The sequence below is a fragment of the Aulonocara stuartgranti genome (genome assembly GCF_965226115.1).
Source record: "Aulonocara stuartgranti genome assembly, chromosome: 8".
Lineage (NCBI taxonomy): Eukaryota > Metazoa > Chordata > Actinopteri > Cichliformes > Cichlidae > Aulonocara > Aulonocara stuartgranti.
In genome coordinates this window covers 26,930,655-26,947,946 of record NC_138959.1, presented here as the reverse complement: position 1 = coordinate 26,947,946, position 17,292 = coordinate 26,930,655, and the positions used below count along the sequence as shown (strand labels likewise).

General features: G+C 41.3%; 2 protein-coding genes across 2 annotated transcripts in view; one reads left to right on the top strand and one right to left on the bottom strand.

Moving 5' to 3' along the window:
- myocd (myocardin) overlaps positions 1 to 17,292 on the top strand; it is a 550,512-nt gene that overhangs the window by 225,748 nt on the left and 307,472 nt on the right. The gene's annotated exons all lie outside the window — the stretch shown is intronic.
- Positions 1 to 17,292, bottom strand: part of dnah9 (dynein, axonemal, heavy chain 9) — a 186,561-nt gene that overhangs the window by 28,807 nt on the left and 140,462 nt on the right. Inside the window, exons 72-75 of the mRNA XM_082543074.1 lie at positions 14,661 to 14,888; positions 11,933 to 12,124; positions 11,613 to 11,804; positions 6,825 to 6,995 (exon numbers count right to left, since the gene is read on the bottom strand). Of these exons, the coding sequence (XP_082399200.1) occupies positions 6,825 to 6,995; positions 11,613 to 11,804; positions 11,933 to 12,124; positions 14,661 to 14,888 (783 nt within the window). The remainder of the gene's footprint in view (positions 1 to 6,824; positions 6,996 to 11,612; positions 11,805 to 11,932; positions 12,125 to 14,660; positions 14,889 to 17,292) is intronic.

Below are 17,292 nucleotides of genomic sequence, written 5' to 3'. Positions count from 1 at the left end.
ATTTTCATCCTGGAAGATCCTGTGTAGGATATGTGTTAAATGCTTTTGAATTTCCCCAAAAATTCAGTTTACCCGTGCGGCAAAGAAGCTAGCTGGATAGAGAAAGTCCTTTTTTCGGCAAGAATAATAAGAGTGATACTGTATTCCAGAGGCCGTGAGCCAACGTGAGCACTGTGAAGCCCCGTGTAGCATTTGTTGCTTCGCATGGTAAGTCCCAGGCAGCACACGTGCACTAGCATAGCATGCTACTTGCCGCTAGCTCTGATGCTAACTTCCGTTAGCCATTTTGCAATGAAAGTGCCTTTTCCGAGGCTAAAGCAATTAGCACTGAGTCTGCTGCACTTTATATGAGATGTTCTTTAAAGGTTTATGTCACATTACTGTGGTATTGATGTATAATGTATGGTGTTGTGCGATGTTATGTTAGCACATGTTCCCTTTTCTCATGGTGCTAATTATAGTTCTGCACACTAAGTATTAGCAATGTGAAATTAAGTGCCTTCACCTGCACTTTACTTAGCTGAAACTTGATAAGTCTCAAGCCAATGTGTATTGTTTTAAATGTGTGTTTCCTATGCACTTTTTCCCTTTGAAATGAGAATAATTTGTTGTACAACATAGAATATTTTGAAAGAAATTTAGAAGCACTACAAGCAACCAGTAGTAATAATAAGTTACAGGCATGATAGCTTAAATGTTGAACTACTGTGTTCTGGCCTGGTCCCCAGGTCAGGTTTTTTCCTTTGCTTATTTGGATTGGATTGGTTTTGAGGACCTGAGAAGAATCGAGGATCCCTTTTCCAGTACTGGATGGCGAGCCCAGCCCAAAGAGCCGGATGAACTGGTAGATTGTAACCCGACTGGTTACAAACACACTGAATGACTACTGAACATTGAAAGACTGAAATTGACTTTAAAAAAGACACAAAAGACAATATATCCTTAGGTCGACCATTTGTGGGGTTTATTTTATTTTGTTTTCAAGAAGAGCGCTCTACTTTTGTTAAATGTGCACAACTTTAATAATTGCTAATAAATGCAATTGTGTTTTCTACACCTACTGTGTACAAGTCCTCTGTTGTCATACACCCTTGGCTCCTACGAATCTAGAACCTGTCTGATCTGGTCCATATTTCCCTTCTGTCCTCGTACTGTGGTTAAAGGTAATTATACTGCCGTACTACAGGCAAAGAAGGCAAGAAGTAGCACTAACAGGCCTAGTATTGCACCACCAGTGTTACACGTGCATGTGTACCCCAGTCACAGCTCCTTTCAGCATGGCGGGAGATTGCAGATGTTACAGCAATTTGCAGTAAAGAGCCCAGAGATCCAGTGCTGTCTCCTGCCTCTTATTCATTCGCCAGACCACAACACATCAATAGGCATAACACACACAAATGGGTTACACATGCACAAGGCATATTCAGTATTTTGGCTCAGCAAAGAAGGTTCTCATCCAAGATTTTGCAGTACATTGCCCGATCCATTAAGGCAGCGGTCCCCAACCTTCTTTGCACCACCAACTGGTTTAATATCAGACAATATTTTTACGGACTGGCCTTTAAAATGTCACAGATAAATACAACAAAATAAAATGACAAGACAAGACAAAAACTGTGGTATTTTGTAAATATAATAATAATAAACGCAAATTCACTGTATAACTGTGCAACTTTATTAGCACCGTCCTCCTGAAATGCGCCAACAGCATTGAGAGTGACATCCTCCTCTCTGCCCCTTAATGCTCTCTGGTTGCTATGGTAACGTGTAAATATTTCTTTCAAAATAAGACACAAAACTACAAAGAGTTGGGAATCGCTGCATTAAGCCATAGTGTGTTACCAGTTGCGTTCTTGGTGACTGTGCTCCAAAGTGCCCTCAGATCATTAACAAGCTTCTCCCATGTAGTTTTGGGCTCATCCACCACCACTCCAACGATCCTCCTCACCTTATGAGGATCTGTTAATATTTAGCTGAATATATGTATATGATGTTTATATGGTTATTGGGGCGACCGTGGCTCAGGGGGGTTGGGAAGCGTATCTGTAACCGGAAGGTCGCCGGTTCGATCCCTGGGCTCTCTGTCCTGGTCGTTGTGTCCTTGGGCAAGACACTTTACCCTACTGCCTACTGGTGTTGGCCAGAGGGGCCGATGGCGCGAAATGGCAGCCTCGCTTCTGTCAGTCTGCCCCAGGGCAGCTGTGGCTACAACCGTAGCTGCCTCCACCAGTGTATGAATGCGAGAGTGAATGAATAGTGGTATTGTAAAGCGCTTTGGGTGCCTTGAAAAGTGCTATATAAATCCAATCCATTATTATTATTATGGTATGGACACTTTCTGACAGACAACAGAGCCCTGTAGTTTGAAGCAGGATTTGAGCAAAACTTGAGGGCTAACTCTGTCGTTTAAAGCTTTCAATATTAAAATATTGTACAGTCTTTTCCTCTTACACACAGTCACACTCTGCTGTTTGAGTTGCTTTCAGCTTGTGTGTAACTTCTTTATCTTTTCACAGCATAGTTTTTATCATTATTTCTTACATCACTCCCTTGCCAGCACACCTGCCCATTTTTCTGATTGATCAAATACCCACAATACCCCCCGTTTCATGTAAATGTACTCACAGATAGACTTGAAAACTCGTGGTTGGTCTATCCGGCTGAACACCATCTTCTTGTGCCCGCTTAGCCTGATGTCAGTGTAATATGATGTAATTGAAGAAAAATAATGGATATCTTGGGTATGTTTGGTATGTTGAACTTGCTAGTACAGGTCCCTAGAGTTAATGAATATGTGTATTCCTTCCTCCCTGCCCTGATCACAAAGGTCATCACAGAACAGATCCAGGCTGATTCCTAATTTTAAAATCAAAAGTAATACCAGGTGAAAATGAATCTGTCAGTTCAGACTAAGAACATCAATTTTTGGCAGAAGATCAGGAGAAATGACAAAAGTAAAGAAAATCTTTGGAGGAAGTTAAAGCAAGTCAAACTAAGCAATGAGTATAAGTAAGAAACTCCTGAAAATGCAAGAGCATTAATCAGCAAGTAGGAAAAAACATGCTGAAATCAGATCAAATCTTTCTGCAAGTCCTTGTGTGCCAATTAAAGAGATTTTATACAGCCTAAAGTACTTCCCCATCAGAGCTCAATTTCTTAGTCCATTATTCAACTAGTTAATCATCACAAAATTAATTTGCAACTATTTCATATCTCACTGCAAGAAAAATGGTGCTGGTTAGTTTATCAGATATGATTATCAGTTGCCAAAGAATCAGGATACATCAGCTTTGGGAAAGTAGAGGCGGGATGTTACATTTTCAAGACAAATACATTGGTCTGGTTTTTCTTGGGTGTTGCCAGCTCCTATAGTTCAAATGAAATAAAATCTTACTGCTACTGCAAATAATATTTCATTACTATGAGATTTCTGGATTTTCAGAGTATCTGGTCACGTCTCAAGACATGATAAACAGCGGAGCCCCTTTTCTGTGAGGGGATGAGCTTATGCTGTGGGTGACCTCAGGGCCCCTGTTTGGTGGTTTCATTTAAATGTTTTCAAAATGAACTAATATTTTTATTAATGGGATCATTCTATTTACATACAATAAATTTAAAATATCGTAAACTTAGATCTACATTTCCTGAAATATTGTTTCTGCATGTAGAAAACCTGGTTTCCCCATTTCTTATTATGTCATATATTATATTATATAATAGTGGTCACATGGGCAGAAACGTCTAAGGACGGTACAAGACACGAGGCATATTATTTGTTAGGAAAATCCACTAAAATGCCAAAATGCTATACAAACACAACACAGCCTTTAACAACAATACCAAATGGTTGAGTTATTAATAAAAAAAAAAACAACAACTCACAAATAAACCACCATACAGTTGATACAGGTTTAGGTTGTATGTTATCTATACAATCAAAGCCCATTTTTTGCACCAGGTCGTAAAACTCTGGGACTGACTCACTTTCAGAGCCTTAGACTCAAGTAACCATTAAAGTATCTGAAATTTGTCACTTTATGTTTAGCTTCATTTTTCAGCACTAGAGCTGTTTTTCGCTCGGTTCTGACAAAACACAACATCTCACCAATTTTTTTTACCCTATGACATCTTCACACTGTTGCCTGACAGCAAGAAGGTCCTGGGTTTGAATGCTGAGGCATTTCTGTGTGGAGTTTGCATGTTCTCCCCGTGCCTCTGTGGGTTCTGTCCAGGTGCTCTGGCTTCCTCCCACAGTCCAAAGACATGCAGTTAGTGAGTTTGGGTTCGTTGGGAATTTTAAATGGACCATAGGTGTGAAAGGTTGTCTGTGCCTCTGTGTTAGCCCTTTGACAGTTAAGAGTGCACCCTGCCTCTTACCCTATGGCAGCTGGGATAGGTTCCAGCCCTCCCATGGCCCTGAATTGGATAAGTGGATGGATGGATCCTGACATGAGGTCAGTAACCATTAGATAAATCCACTCTTTATGATCTGTATGCTAGTGGTCATTTTAAAAAAATAATTTTAATCATTTGATAGATATTGATCCTCAAAGAAAGTTACGTCCTGACAGAGCCCTAATGATGTTTGCGGTGTCACTACCTCTGGTCCAAAGTGCTTTCTATATTTCTGGCTCCAGCTGGATAAAGATGGGATCAACTGTAGAGTCAAAGGAGCTTGCAAAGAAAAGCGTCTGGACTTCTTTAAGTTACTTGAAGACGTTTCACCTCTCATCCGAGAAGCTTCTTCAGTTCTGAGGTCAAATGGTGGAGAGTCCCAGATATAAACCCAGTGGGAGTTTCCCCCCACAGAGGGACAAAAGGACCCCCTGATGATCCTCTAATCGCCTGAGCCAAGGTGTGAAACTGGGTGTGGGTCCCAATCAGCCAGAGTTTCGGGTGAGTTCATTGTGAAACCTGGCCCCACCTTATCATGCGAATTCCTGAGATCAGATGGCCCAGGATGTGAGTGGGCTTTAAGGCGTCTGGGAAGGGATCTCAAAACTGGATTATAGATGGCAGAGAGTTGGTGTCGTAAACCCCCGCCTCTGTTCAAAGATGGTCGCTCACAGTGGACATAGGTGGCTTCTTTCACTCCTCTTTCAAACCATCTGTCCTCTCTGTCCAAAATGTGAACATTGCCATCCTCGAAAGAGTGTCCTTTATCCTTAAGATGCAGATGGACTGCTGAGTCTTGTCCTGTGGAGGTGGCTCTTCTGTGTTGTGCCATGCACTTGTGAAGTGGCTGTTTGGTCTCTCCAATGTAGAGGTCTGGGCATTCCTCGCTGCACTGTACAGCATACACCACATTGTTAAGTTTGTGTTTTGGCGTTTTGTCTTTCGGGTGAACCAGTTTTTGTCTGAGCGTGTTGCTGGGTCTGAAATGCACTGGGATGTCATGCTTGGAGAAAACTCTCCTGAGTTTTTCTGATACACCGGCTACATAGGGGATGACAATGTTGTTGCGTCTGTCTTTCTTATCCTCCCTCGCTGGTGTCTGATCTTCTTTTCTGTGCCTCTTTGCTGACTTTAAGAACGCCCAGTTAGGATAGCCGCACGTTTTGAGTGCTTCGTGCTTCCTTTACATGTGTGTGTTCCTTCTTTTTTCCTTCAGGCTTAGAGGGAACATGTTCTGCCCGGTGGTGTAGGGTCCTAGACAGGCGCAACAACATTGTCATCCCCTATGTAGCCGGTGTATCAGAAAAACTCAGGAGAGTTTTCTCCAAGCATGACATCCCAGTGCATTTCAGACCCAGCAACACGCTCAGACAAAAACTGGTTCACCCGAAAGACAAAACGCCAAAACACAAACTTAACAATGTGGTGTATGCTGTACAGTGCAGCGAGGAATGCCCAGACCTCTACATTGGAGAGACCAAACAGCCACTTCACAAGCGCATGGCACAACACAGAAGAGCCACCTCCACAGGACAAGACTCAGCAGTCCATCTGCATCTTAAGGATAAAGGTCACTCTTTCGAGAATGGCAATGTTCACATTTTGGACAGAGAGGACAGATGGTTTGAAAGAGGAGTGAAAGAAGCCACCTATGTCCACTGTGAGCGACCATCTTTGAACAGAGGCGGGGGTTTACGACACCAACTCTCTGCCATCTATAATCCAGTTTTGAGATCCCTTCCCAGACGCCTTAACGCCCACTCACATCCTGGGCCATCTGATCTCAGGAATTCGCATGATATGGTGGGGCCAGGTTTCACAATGAACTCACCTGAAACTCTGGCTGATTGGGACCCACACCCAGTTTCACACCTTGGCTCAGGCGATTAGAGGATCATCAGGGGGTCCTTTTGTCCCTCTGTGGGGGGTCACTCCCACTAGGTTTATATCTGGGACTCTCCACCATTTGACCTCAGAACTGAAGAAGCTTCTCGGATGAGAGGTGAAACGTCTTCAAGTAACTTAAAGAAGTCCAGACGCTTTTCTTTGCAAGCTCCTTTGACTACGATGACCTGGATGACTGAGAACCTTTATAGACAGATCAACTGTAGAGGGGTTCTCAAGATTTCAGTTCAGCCCAGTTAAAACCAATGGGTGACGATCTTTGTATACAATCTATGTACTACACAAATGGATTCTTAGACACGCTGTAATTAGAGCTCACTAGTGACAGTCCTTGACTTTTATTTATTAGCTTAATTTGCCGATGGTTCAATAGGACTGCGATGCGTCAAGCTGACAGTGGATTTTCAGAGCACTATCTTATGGTTCCCAATGCAACCTAATTACTAATAACTACATTTAAATACAAGGTACTTTGCAAACTTTGCCTATCTTACTAAACTGTAAAAAACAAATTAAGCATTTACCTTCTCTTCACGCGTCGTCCCGCTTCCCTCACCCACTCCTCTGTCCCTCGGCTGCATTTCCAGGATAGTGCGGAAAAGTGTCTCTGAGGTTTGTGTAAGGAAGCCAATCTCAGCATTGGGGTGAAGGCCATACAAATAAGGGGACTCAGGAGGAAGGTTGTCATCGATGTACTGGAGCAGGAAAAAGTCAGAACTTTATCAGAATCAGTCAGAAAGTATTGTTTTCTTTTAAGATTAACTAACCCTAATTTACACTTAGATTCTTTTTCATTCTTTTGTATATAACAAAATGGAAATTTGCAACTCAATTGCTTCCTGTCTAGAAAGTACCATCACTTTTTTCTCCACTCTGGTGTTTCGTTTGAAGTACTGCTGACAAAGGACAAGAATGGAGCCATATAAATGGTGAGATATTTCTGGGGGAGATTCAAACACTCTGGATCAATTGACAGACTGTTAATGACCATAACAAGGGAAAGGAAATGTGACATTTTCCATCTGCTGGTCCATAATGAATATCAATATGCTTTTAAGTCAGTACAGATGAAAGTGAAAACTCAACTGAAAAGGGGGGCTTTTGTGGGGCACTTAAATAAAAAAAAAAGTTCTTCTAATCAAGTCCTGATGAAAGTCTTGATGGAAAATATACTGGCCTTTAATACAGAAACACTTTGTAGTCAGCTGTTTTGAGATAGCCTCAGTACTTTTTGGCTAACATTTACTCACCGAGTACACCTGTATGTTGTTGAAAGTGGAGGAGAACTGCTGACTCGCTGGCTTTTTCTTTGTGCTTGGTCCACCTGTCTCCTCTCTTATACAGTAGGTTTGTTTTAGATGGTAGGAGATGGCCCAACAGACCTCCAACAACACAAAGGTCTTTAAAGCCTTTGTTCTTTGGACAAATTTAAACAGCTAAAAACTCAGTTACCACCACCTAGTCAGGCTAACTGCAAAAAAACTCTCCACTCCCTGTGGGAGTCCCCTGTGCTCCCCTGTGCTCTTGTGCTCACAAGAGCAATGACAATTCGTGGTTCACATGCAGTAAATGTGAACTGCATAAATGCTGAAGGGAAATGTCACGCTGGTTTGTGCCGTCAAAGACTGAAGATAAATTCTAAAGCAACCTGAACATACTTGGCCTTGCTTGTGAAGTCTGTAGGATTTTACCCTATCAATAGAGTTTAGTGTTAAATGACAAGTAACAGACAGGAAACACGGTGAGGTCAAGTGAGGGGAAGCAGTAACGTGATAATGCTTGGAGCTGTCACAGTCTGGTTTCATCATGTCCATGTCAACATTATTAACGGTGATCACACAGGGAATGGGCAAATGTACAATATGTTGCAGGTTTATTCGAAGAGTCTTAAATGTGTAACTAAGATAGCACTGCAGTGACCCAGTAAAAGAATTCCTGGGTTTAATCTGAGTCATATAAAGAATTTGACTGAAGAATATTAACATCATTACAGTTTTCCAAAGCTTACCATTTTCTCTGTATGCGGATTAACACTATAATGTCATCAAATTGTTAAACTTCTGATTTTTCAGAACAAGGTTGGATTGTTTGGATTCGTGGAGTTAAACCTAGCGTTTGGATTGTAACTCCAAAAATAAAATAAAAGAACGGAATGTACAATATCTGTTATTTATGTTGCTTGTTAAGTTGTGTTTGTGTTATTCCACAGCATGGCCTGGGATACTTTGTAAAATAATACGTTTACATTATAAACCTTAAGAGCAGCCCACAAAGGACGCTATTAGAAGTGACCGGAGGCTATAGAAGATCAACGATATTCAGTGAGTTCAGGCGACAACAATCAAAATAACTGCTTTTTCAATATTTCCTATAACACAAAGCCAAGCGCAAAATTAAAAAAGCAACAACACACAGATCTGTGGCCATGATCGCTCTTAGTTTTGTGGTTGTTATGATGGTGATTTTACATCAAACTTTAAACCTCAAATGTGTTTCTGAAGTTGAAAATATACAAAACTGTTTGGTCTGCATACAGTCTTGGATATCAGATCATTTTCAGCTTGGTCCTCCAGATCTTTGGAAACTGTTGCAAACACAGGAGTGTCTTTTATTATTGGATTTGCAGGACAGAGGTTTGGTTCCTGTTTTAATCATTGGAGAAACATCAGTAAACTCTGATTTATTGCATCAAAATCTGAGATTGAGATTGTTATTCATGATTTTATTTCATCTTGCCTTGATTGCTGTAACTCAATTTTAACTTGTCACAATAAAACCTCCCTGGATGTCTGTGCAGGTTCTCAGTCACCCAGGTCCTGGTAATCTAAAGAGCCACACCCTTTTTCACATGTCAGCTCATGTGATGAGGGTCAACGACTCTCTTAACAGACAACTCCTGCTAGGGCCAAAATATCTGGGACTCTACACCATTAACAGATGAAGCCTCTCGGATAAGAGGTGAAATTTATTCAAGAAACTTGACAAGTCCAGTTGGTTTTTATTTCCAAGCTCCTTAGATTACCTCCCATGTCACACCTCCACTGATGTCACTGCACTGGCTCCCCATCAAATTCAAAATTCAATTTAAAGTTGTGGTTTTCACCTGCATGGCCTCTGCATGGTGAATCACCAATGAACTCTGACAGCCATATGTCACCAGCACGACTCTATGGCCTTCTGATCAGAGGCTCGTTATCCAAACTAAAAAGCAAAGGTGACAGAACCTTTGCAGGTGTAGCTTCCACACTGTGGAACTCTCTGGCCTCCAGTCTATGATCTGTGAGTTCACTGGGCCTGTTTGAAAATAGATTGAAGAATTATCTTTTTAAACTGGCATATTTAATGTAGCATTTTTACTTTATTTAAACTTTTTAAAATGTGTTTATTTCAGCTTCATTTTCTATCTGATGTGCTGATTTAACCTTTTTGGTCTTATGTCTGCATTTTGTTGGTTTTATTTGATGTGAGGCAGCTTGTGATTTGTCTCATGAAAGATGTTATGTGTTATGTTATCTGTTATAGTTCAGCCTATGAACAACTGCTTTATGGCCCATTTACAGTTTACGGTTTGTGTTTCTATCCTTCAGTGAAATTAATCACCATTTAGATAATTCAAGACCTTGTACAACCCAAGAAATAACATAACTACCATGTGATTTATACATAATATTACTGTGTTACTGAAAAATGGAAGGTGATTACACGTATCACGCCCAAGAATGCTCGTGGGCAGGTTTATTCAGTGTAGGTGTATTCAGTTCAATTTAATGCATTCACATAGCATCTCAAGGTTACCTTAAGATGCTTTTTATTCTAAACATACATATTGTAAACATACTACAATAATAGAGAAAAAAAACAACAATTGGTTGACCCACTATGAGCAAGCAATTGTCGACAATGGGAAGGAAAAACTCCCTTTTAGGAAGAAACCTCTGGAAGAACCAGGTTCAGGGAGGGGCAGCCATCTGTCGTGAGTGGGTGTCCCTCCCTGAGCCTCCCTGAGTGGGTCCCCAAAAGACAATGTGTATACAAACAAACTGTAATTCAATAAAGCTACCATTTCTCATTTCTTTGAATTTTACTCCTAAACTCCGTTTCTCTACTGTTTTGTTGCAGCTCGTGAACTGAGTGACAAAAAATAATATTTCTATTCTATTCTAGTATAAAAGTGCATTCTAATGAACAAACCTTAGTATTAGTGCTTCTGTCATCCCTTTGGTGTGCTATTGTCCCCACGACTTTCTTGTTTTTGCTTTTTTTTTTTAAATGTGACCTTCAGGACTTTACTCACCTTTATTGTAATTATTTGTTCTAAAGTTAAAAAGTCAAACAGTTGCTATAAATGGTTTCCAGTATTATTGTGTTTCCAGTAGTCAGTGACCACCAGACTGTGCAGTCACCTCGAATTATTGGATTCAAATCCAATTTTCCCATGGCTTTAAAGAACCAAATAAACTGGCTCAGCATTAGTTGAATGCAGATCACCCAGTGGATCTTGGATCATTTAAGCAACACATGAACAGCCTATCCTCTACTGAAGCCACAGAGGTTTGAGAAATAAGTGCTGGGAACGGACCGATGGTCAAATTAAGTCTACCATCATCAAAGGCATGCTTGTAGGACATCCATTCATATTGTGTTCTTTTACAGGAGCTGCAATTACTGACAAAAACCCTACAAAATGCTATTTTCCCAAAGTCTAGCAGCACACAGCTGTAGCTGCTGTCACCGACTGTTTTCTTATTTTTACTATTTTGTTGTTTGGAAACCTGCTTTATACTGTAAGCTCAGTGACCCAACTGGTTTTATTTATTCTGACTTGCATACATTTTATGTTTCTTGGTTTGCTCACATTTAACTTTGCCAGTTAGACTTACTGGCAAACAGTTTCCACCCACAGAGCAGCTCCACCTCAGAGAAATATTTATGTAACTCAAACAACAATCTGTTATGTCCCAGGGACCCATATGGGAAGCATTTTATTGTTATTGATTTAGCATTGGATTGTACTACTCCACACTGTACATGGGGAATAATGATGGTGAAAACCTTTTAATTACAGTAATTCAGTTATGGCCACATTAATCCACCATTAATTTACTGGAGGCCACATAGACGCCCCTTGGGGACACATTGAAGAATACAATCTTAATATTTTTCTTGCACTGTAAGTGGGAGATACTATGCTTTTACATGGCTGATTCCACTAGGAGCTTCTGCTTTTAATTTTCTGTCGTGTCCTTTTTGTGGCTACATTATCTTTATTTAATGTTTCATGGCCTAAATGAGTCCAGTCTTATCTGCCTCACCTGGTGGTAGCTGTTGTAGTCCATGTTTCCAGGCAAGGGGAAACCAGGTGCTAGGTACAGCTCCCCCTCCATCATCTCGGGCTTAACAAACTCCTCCAGGTATGTGCGACACAGACGCCGGTCCCAGTCGTCTGTGATGTGACCACCATACATGATCTCACCGAATAGGTAGCGCAAATCATCGTACGGCACCTGGGGATTACAGAGCACGGGGATGTTGTTTTGCTGGAAAGTGGCCTTTGGTGTTTAGCTGAGGTCACCCGTGTTCGGATTTCCAATTAAGATAACAAACAGCAGGCTTTGTAAAGAAACATGTGTACCTTTGGATTTGCCTCCAGATAGTTGTAGAGGACGTTGACAGAAATGGTGAGGTCTCCGGTGTTAAAGGGGTATGATCTGTTCCAACCTTGAGGACCAAATTTCCTCCTCTCTGCCACCACCGCATGGAAGTAGCAAAGGGCAAACAAAATACTCTTAAACTCATTCTCCCTTGCGCACATTTCCAGCGTATCCTGAAACGCAAAAGAACAAAAAGCGGCATGTTCAAAGGGCATCTCGAACTGTTCGCACTGGAGTTATATCTGCATGTTATGGGTAAAAAGTTGTGGCAGGTAGCCCTGTGATGTGCAATATTTTGTCAGATCCCAGCAGTGCTTCATGGTAAAAGACAGACAATGAGAAGACTAGATGGCAATAAAACCAACGATGAGATTCCCTTTTTTAATTGTCACAACTTGTCAAGCGCTTTCAGCCTTCAACTATCTCATGGGCTCATTATTCAAGACAGGCAAATAAAAAAGTGGACATAAATGGCACTGTAATCTCAGGGGGGAGAGATAGTTAAATAAGCTTGCCAATAACCCCTATGGAAATAGGAAGGCTAAATTCTCTTTATTCTAACATGTGTCACCGAGTGCTACGGTGAAGGCCTTTTCGCTTCCGCTACTGCAGTGCCCAGGGGAGCTGACTCTGACGATTGCACAAGCAGAGCGCAGGCTGACTACCACACTCACAAACACATGCACGCACCCTTTTGGAGATTTAGTTAGTATTCTGTATGGTACTCCTCTGCTCAACACAGCTGAAAGAGATGCATAGCCCCTCTATTCATGACCCGTGGACTGGAGAAAATCGGCATGCTGTCCGATCGCAGAGAGACAAAGACGCATAAACACATGTCGAAGTCCTCGCACATGCAAGGGAACACAAACTTTGATATTTATGATTTGACAACAGTTTCAAGATTAACATCTGGGTATGCAAGAGTCTGAAAAAGCTGTGTAGTCTGATACTGTTAAAATGATTTCATCATTTAAATGATTAGCTTAGACAAACAGTAAATTCACAACAGCTTAGTTGTACTACCGTGCTGATATTACTACTCTAGCAGAGGCTGTTTAAAAGCTGTGATGCTGTATGCATTTGCCAGCGAATAGACCAAAAGAAAAGAAATGTCACTTCTCTGCCTTTTGCCGTGTAGATGGGCCATTACTGAGAGTTAGCCAAATATTGATTAACTTTCACTGAGTACACATGATTGGAATATTCTCTCATCTTCCCCTCAGTGGACCTCCCTGTAGCTCTGCATAAGGCAGGGCTCACAAGCATGATGCTCTTATCAGACAGATACACATCGGCAAACTAAGGATCATGGAAATGGACCGGGAGGAACCTGAGCACTCAGGTAATGGTGCAAAGGAAGATGCATTAGCAGCAAAGCACAGAGGTAATGGTAAAGCTTAGATAGAGACTAAGAACTGATAAGGTAAAGTAAAGCTAGGAGAGGCCACTGTAGCACCCTGATCCATTCTAACTATGGGGCTGGAGAATAGTCTGGGTAAGTGATATTGTCTGGATGTGTTCCAATAACTCACACAAACATCAGCAAATGGACTTTGCTGAGGTCTGTGCTCAAGTAATCCCTCTTTCTCACAGCAGAATGTAACCAAACTTTTAGCGTTAGCATGTGCGATGATCACATCTGTCCTCTTCAGGTCAGAAGCAATTCCAGGGTGAGTGAAAGGTGAAGCTGCCATCTGCTCGCTGCAAGACTTCTGCAAATTGGCAACTTGATGAGAAATCGGGAACTGACATGTTTTGTTTCAACTGCCACTCACAGCTAAAAGGAAAATGAGCATTCAGAGGTAGGTAGCATGTAAAATCCTAGAGAATCAAGAGAATCCTCAAAAGAATAGCCTACTAAGATCCTGTGGAACGGGCACTTGAACTGCTACAAAAAAATAGCTTTCTTTTCCTTAGTTGTAACTAAAAAGTTAATTAATAAAATGGTCACAGATCTCTCAGCTTTCTTTTCCAAGTTTCAATCAAATCACATTTTCTTTCTCTCTACTGGTTTATGACCCAGATTTAAGCCAGAAATACTCACATTAAAAACACAGTATTACGATGCAGCCCTTTAAATCATTCCAGACACAGCACAAAGGAATCTTTCTTCATTCATTTCATTCTTATCATGTATGCTTATTTAGCTGAAGTAAAGTTAAACAGGTCTACATTTGGGGTGGCTGTATCTCAGGAGGTAGAGCAGGTCATCTACTGATTGTAAGGTTAGCGGTTTGATCCCTAGCTCCTCCAGTCTGCATGCCAAGTATCTGTGGGCAAGATACTAACCCCAAGCTGCTCTCCGATGCATCCATCAGAGTATGAATGTTAGCTAGGAAGCACTAAAAGCTTAGAAGAAAGTGATTGGGTGAATGTAGTATGTTGTATAAAGTGCTATATAAGAATCAGTCCAATTTTAATTGGCACATCCAGCTGCCCTACACCAACATTAGTCTTATCTAGCCTTCCTTTAGCTACTACCTTTGCTTCTCTGCTGTAAATGTGGATTTTTTAGGGTAACTATGCTTAAAACCACAGTCTGCTGCTTCTGAAATAAAAGTTCATAGAAAAAGAAGCTAAAGAAGATTTCACATAATTACACACAATGTAACCATATAAAAACCTTTTGTGCTAAGTTGCTTTCCAGTGGTGAAGCGTAGGTAGGTAATAAAGGTAGAGCAGGTATTAAACCTGTAAGTGTGTTACCTGGTTGAAGTTGTCGAGGGCCTTGTGCAGGTTTGCGTGCATGCCAGTAGGTGGTTCATTGGTGATCTTGATGGAGGTCTCCAGGATACCCTGGGGGATGATGTGGCCCTCGCGGGTTGATGAGGGCTCCGCACTAATAAACACTCTGAAATTTTCATTGCTTCCATCTCCGTACTGCTCCAGAAGTTTCTCAAGGGTGCCCAGCCAACGAGCCACGAGGTGGATGTTCTACAAGGGCAAAGCCTGCTGTTAATCTGGCTCATTTTTATGCAAATCAGTTTTGCTTTTTTAAGTGTAGAAAACGCAATCTACACGGAGGTGAAGACTACAAAAGTCTGGGCTTTAATGGAGTGTACACAATACTTTAATACTCTGCTTGATGCTAATGCATCAAATATTGCCTATTTATGTATATTTGTTGTAATAACAACTAGCAAAAGGACCAATTAATATGTTTCATATTCCTCTCGCTTCACCGTGACTTTGATGTGGCACCAAATTAAATGGTACATAGCACATGAAACCCATTTCTAGGTTGCTGACATTGAACGACCATTCTCTGGCTTTACTTTACCATGACGTTTCTGCAATATCATCGCTCGGTGCGGTGCGGGCAGCAGGGCTGACTTGTACTATCACACAAGCATGGATGAGCTCAATTTTCCATCTCAACTGTCCTGACACTTACAGGATATCCCATGAATGATAAGGAGTCAGCCAAACTCCCCAGATCTCACCACGCAGCACTGCCCATTCCCTAAATCTAATTACAGCACTAATAACTCCAGTCATTAATTCATAAGCCTCTTTACTTTCTCATTTCCCTTTGCACTCCACATTTAATCTTCCTTACGATGGCTGAAGTTTCCAAACGATGGGACACAGAAGGGAGCGGAACGTCGATTTTAGGGGGAGTCATTGAAAAATACAGGAGAAGAAACTTTTACATTCTGTGAGCAAGTGTCCAGAATGAGCTGGGAGCTGAGAAGGGGATAAGCTAGTTTTCTTCTCAGTGCCTTAGAGAATAATGAATGGTATACAAATTAAAAGTCTAAATTCAAGCACTTTTTCATCAAGCCAGAGTACAACCTTTCCTCTTGGCATGTAAATAGTTTGGCAATAAAGAGAGCCAACAGAAGAAGTGAGAGACTGCCTCAGAACTTGTCACTGTAATGAAACCATTCATCCTCTGGCTGCAAGGGGAAAGGAAGGGGGCGAAGAGACCGACAGACAAACAAACAAGACAGAGGGGCAGACGCGTTTTTATGGCTTTTTAATTAACTTTCAGGTGCGACATTTTTTGTTCCCTCAACGTCTTCTCGATAAGGGCCTCCCAGCCCTGGCAATGACTACGCTGATACTACATCAGAGAGTCACCTATTTACATAATAATATAAAAGTTGAATCCAAAACCCATTAGAAGACACCACTGGCAAGGTCTTTGATGCATTGCTACCAAACACAACCTGAGGGAAGGCACAATGGCACGTCCAACTGCACACGCTGGCTCACAGACAAGCAAACAGAAACACGAGCAGGTGCCCACACATAATCTTTCTATTTTACACGTAAAAAAAACCCTGTTGGTCAAGGAGCTGCAGCACTGCCGGGCTCCACACTGAGGAGGCGGCCCTGCGGTATCACAGCAGACTCTGAGTGACACTGGAACATCGTGAACAGGATGGAGGGACAAGCAGGACTGTCGACACACTGCAGGCACTGACAGCATGACACGCCCTTGAGACTAAATTTAAAAATAAAGGCATACATCCACCAATGCCAAAAGATACATATTTATTTAGTGTAGGGTTTGGAGGTCTTTAAAGGTTCATAAATGGTCTATTTTTATGCCACTGCTATTATACACTGTAGAGTAATTTGTAGAGGTCATGTGATATGTCCACAACTTGCAGAATGAGAATTCCTGCAAATGTACTTATTTCACCTGACACAAATGTTATTATGCTGCCTTTTTCCTGCAGGACAATTAAAGCTGCATGTTAAACCTTATAAGAATTTGTCATCGTACAGGATCTGTATACCCATAACTACTGAAAAAAATGATCAATTTCTAGACATGGATTTCTATCTATGAAATCTTTGAAGGTGCAATATTCACTGGAAAAAACCCTTCTGCAGCCAGCAGCTCCTTCCAGTTTGCCACTGTATTGTAAAGACTACAAAATGTCACTTTAGATGTGTCACCCTTAACTTAAAAAAACATGCATGCATCATATTCTAAATGTAGCTGTAATTGTTTTTTATTTATTGCCATCTTTGTAAGACTTCATGACTGTAATATGAGAAATTTGTCATTGTGGGATTTATGAATCATTTCTTTCAGAAGTGAGGGGAGGACATCGTGATGAAATCGTTTCATCCAACTGTCTGCCCTCCAGAGACGTTTTTCTGTCACTAGCTCAAAATGGGTGGTTTTAAGATTAACAGTGGCATTCGAAACAGACCAGCAAGTTCTGGCCACTCGATTTTGGCCTCCTGGCCAATGTGAGATCTTCAACTCCAATCTGCAAACACATGCTCCCACCAAATGCATTGGACTGCTTTGAAGTTTCTGCTATTTTGTCTCTTGTGCCCATCTGAAAAGAAGATGCTGCTCTCCAATATAATTACC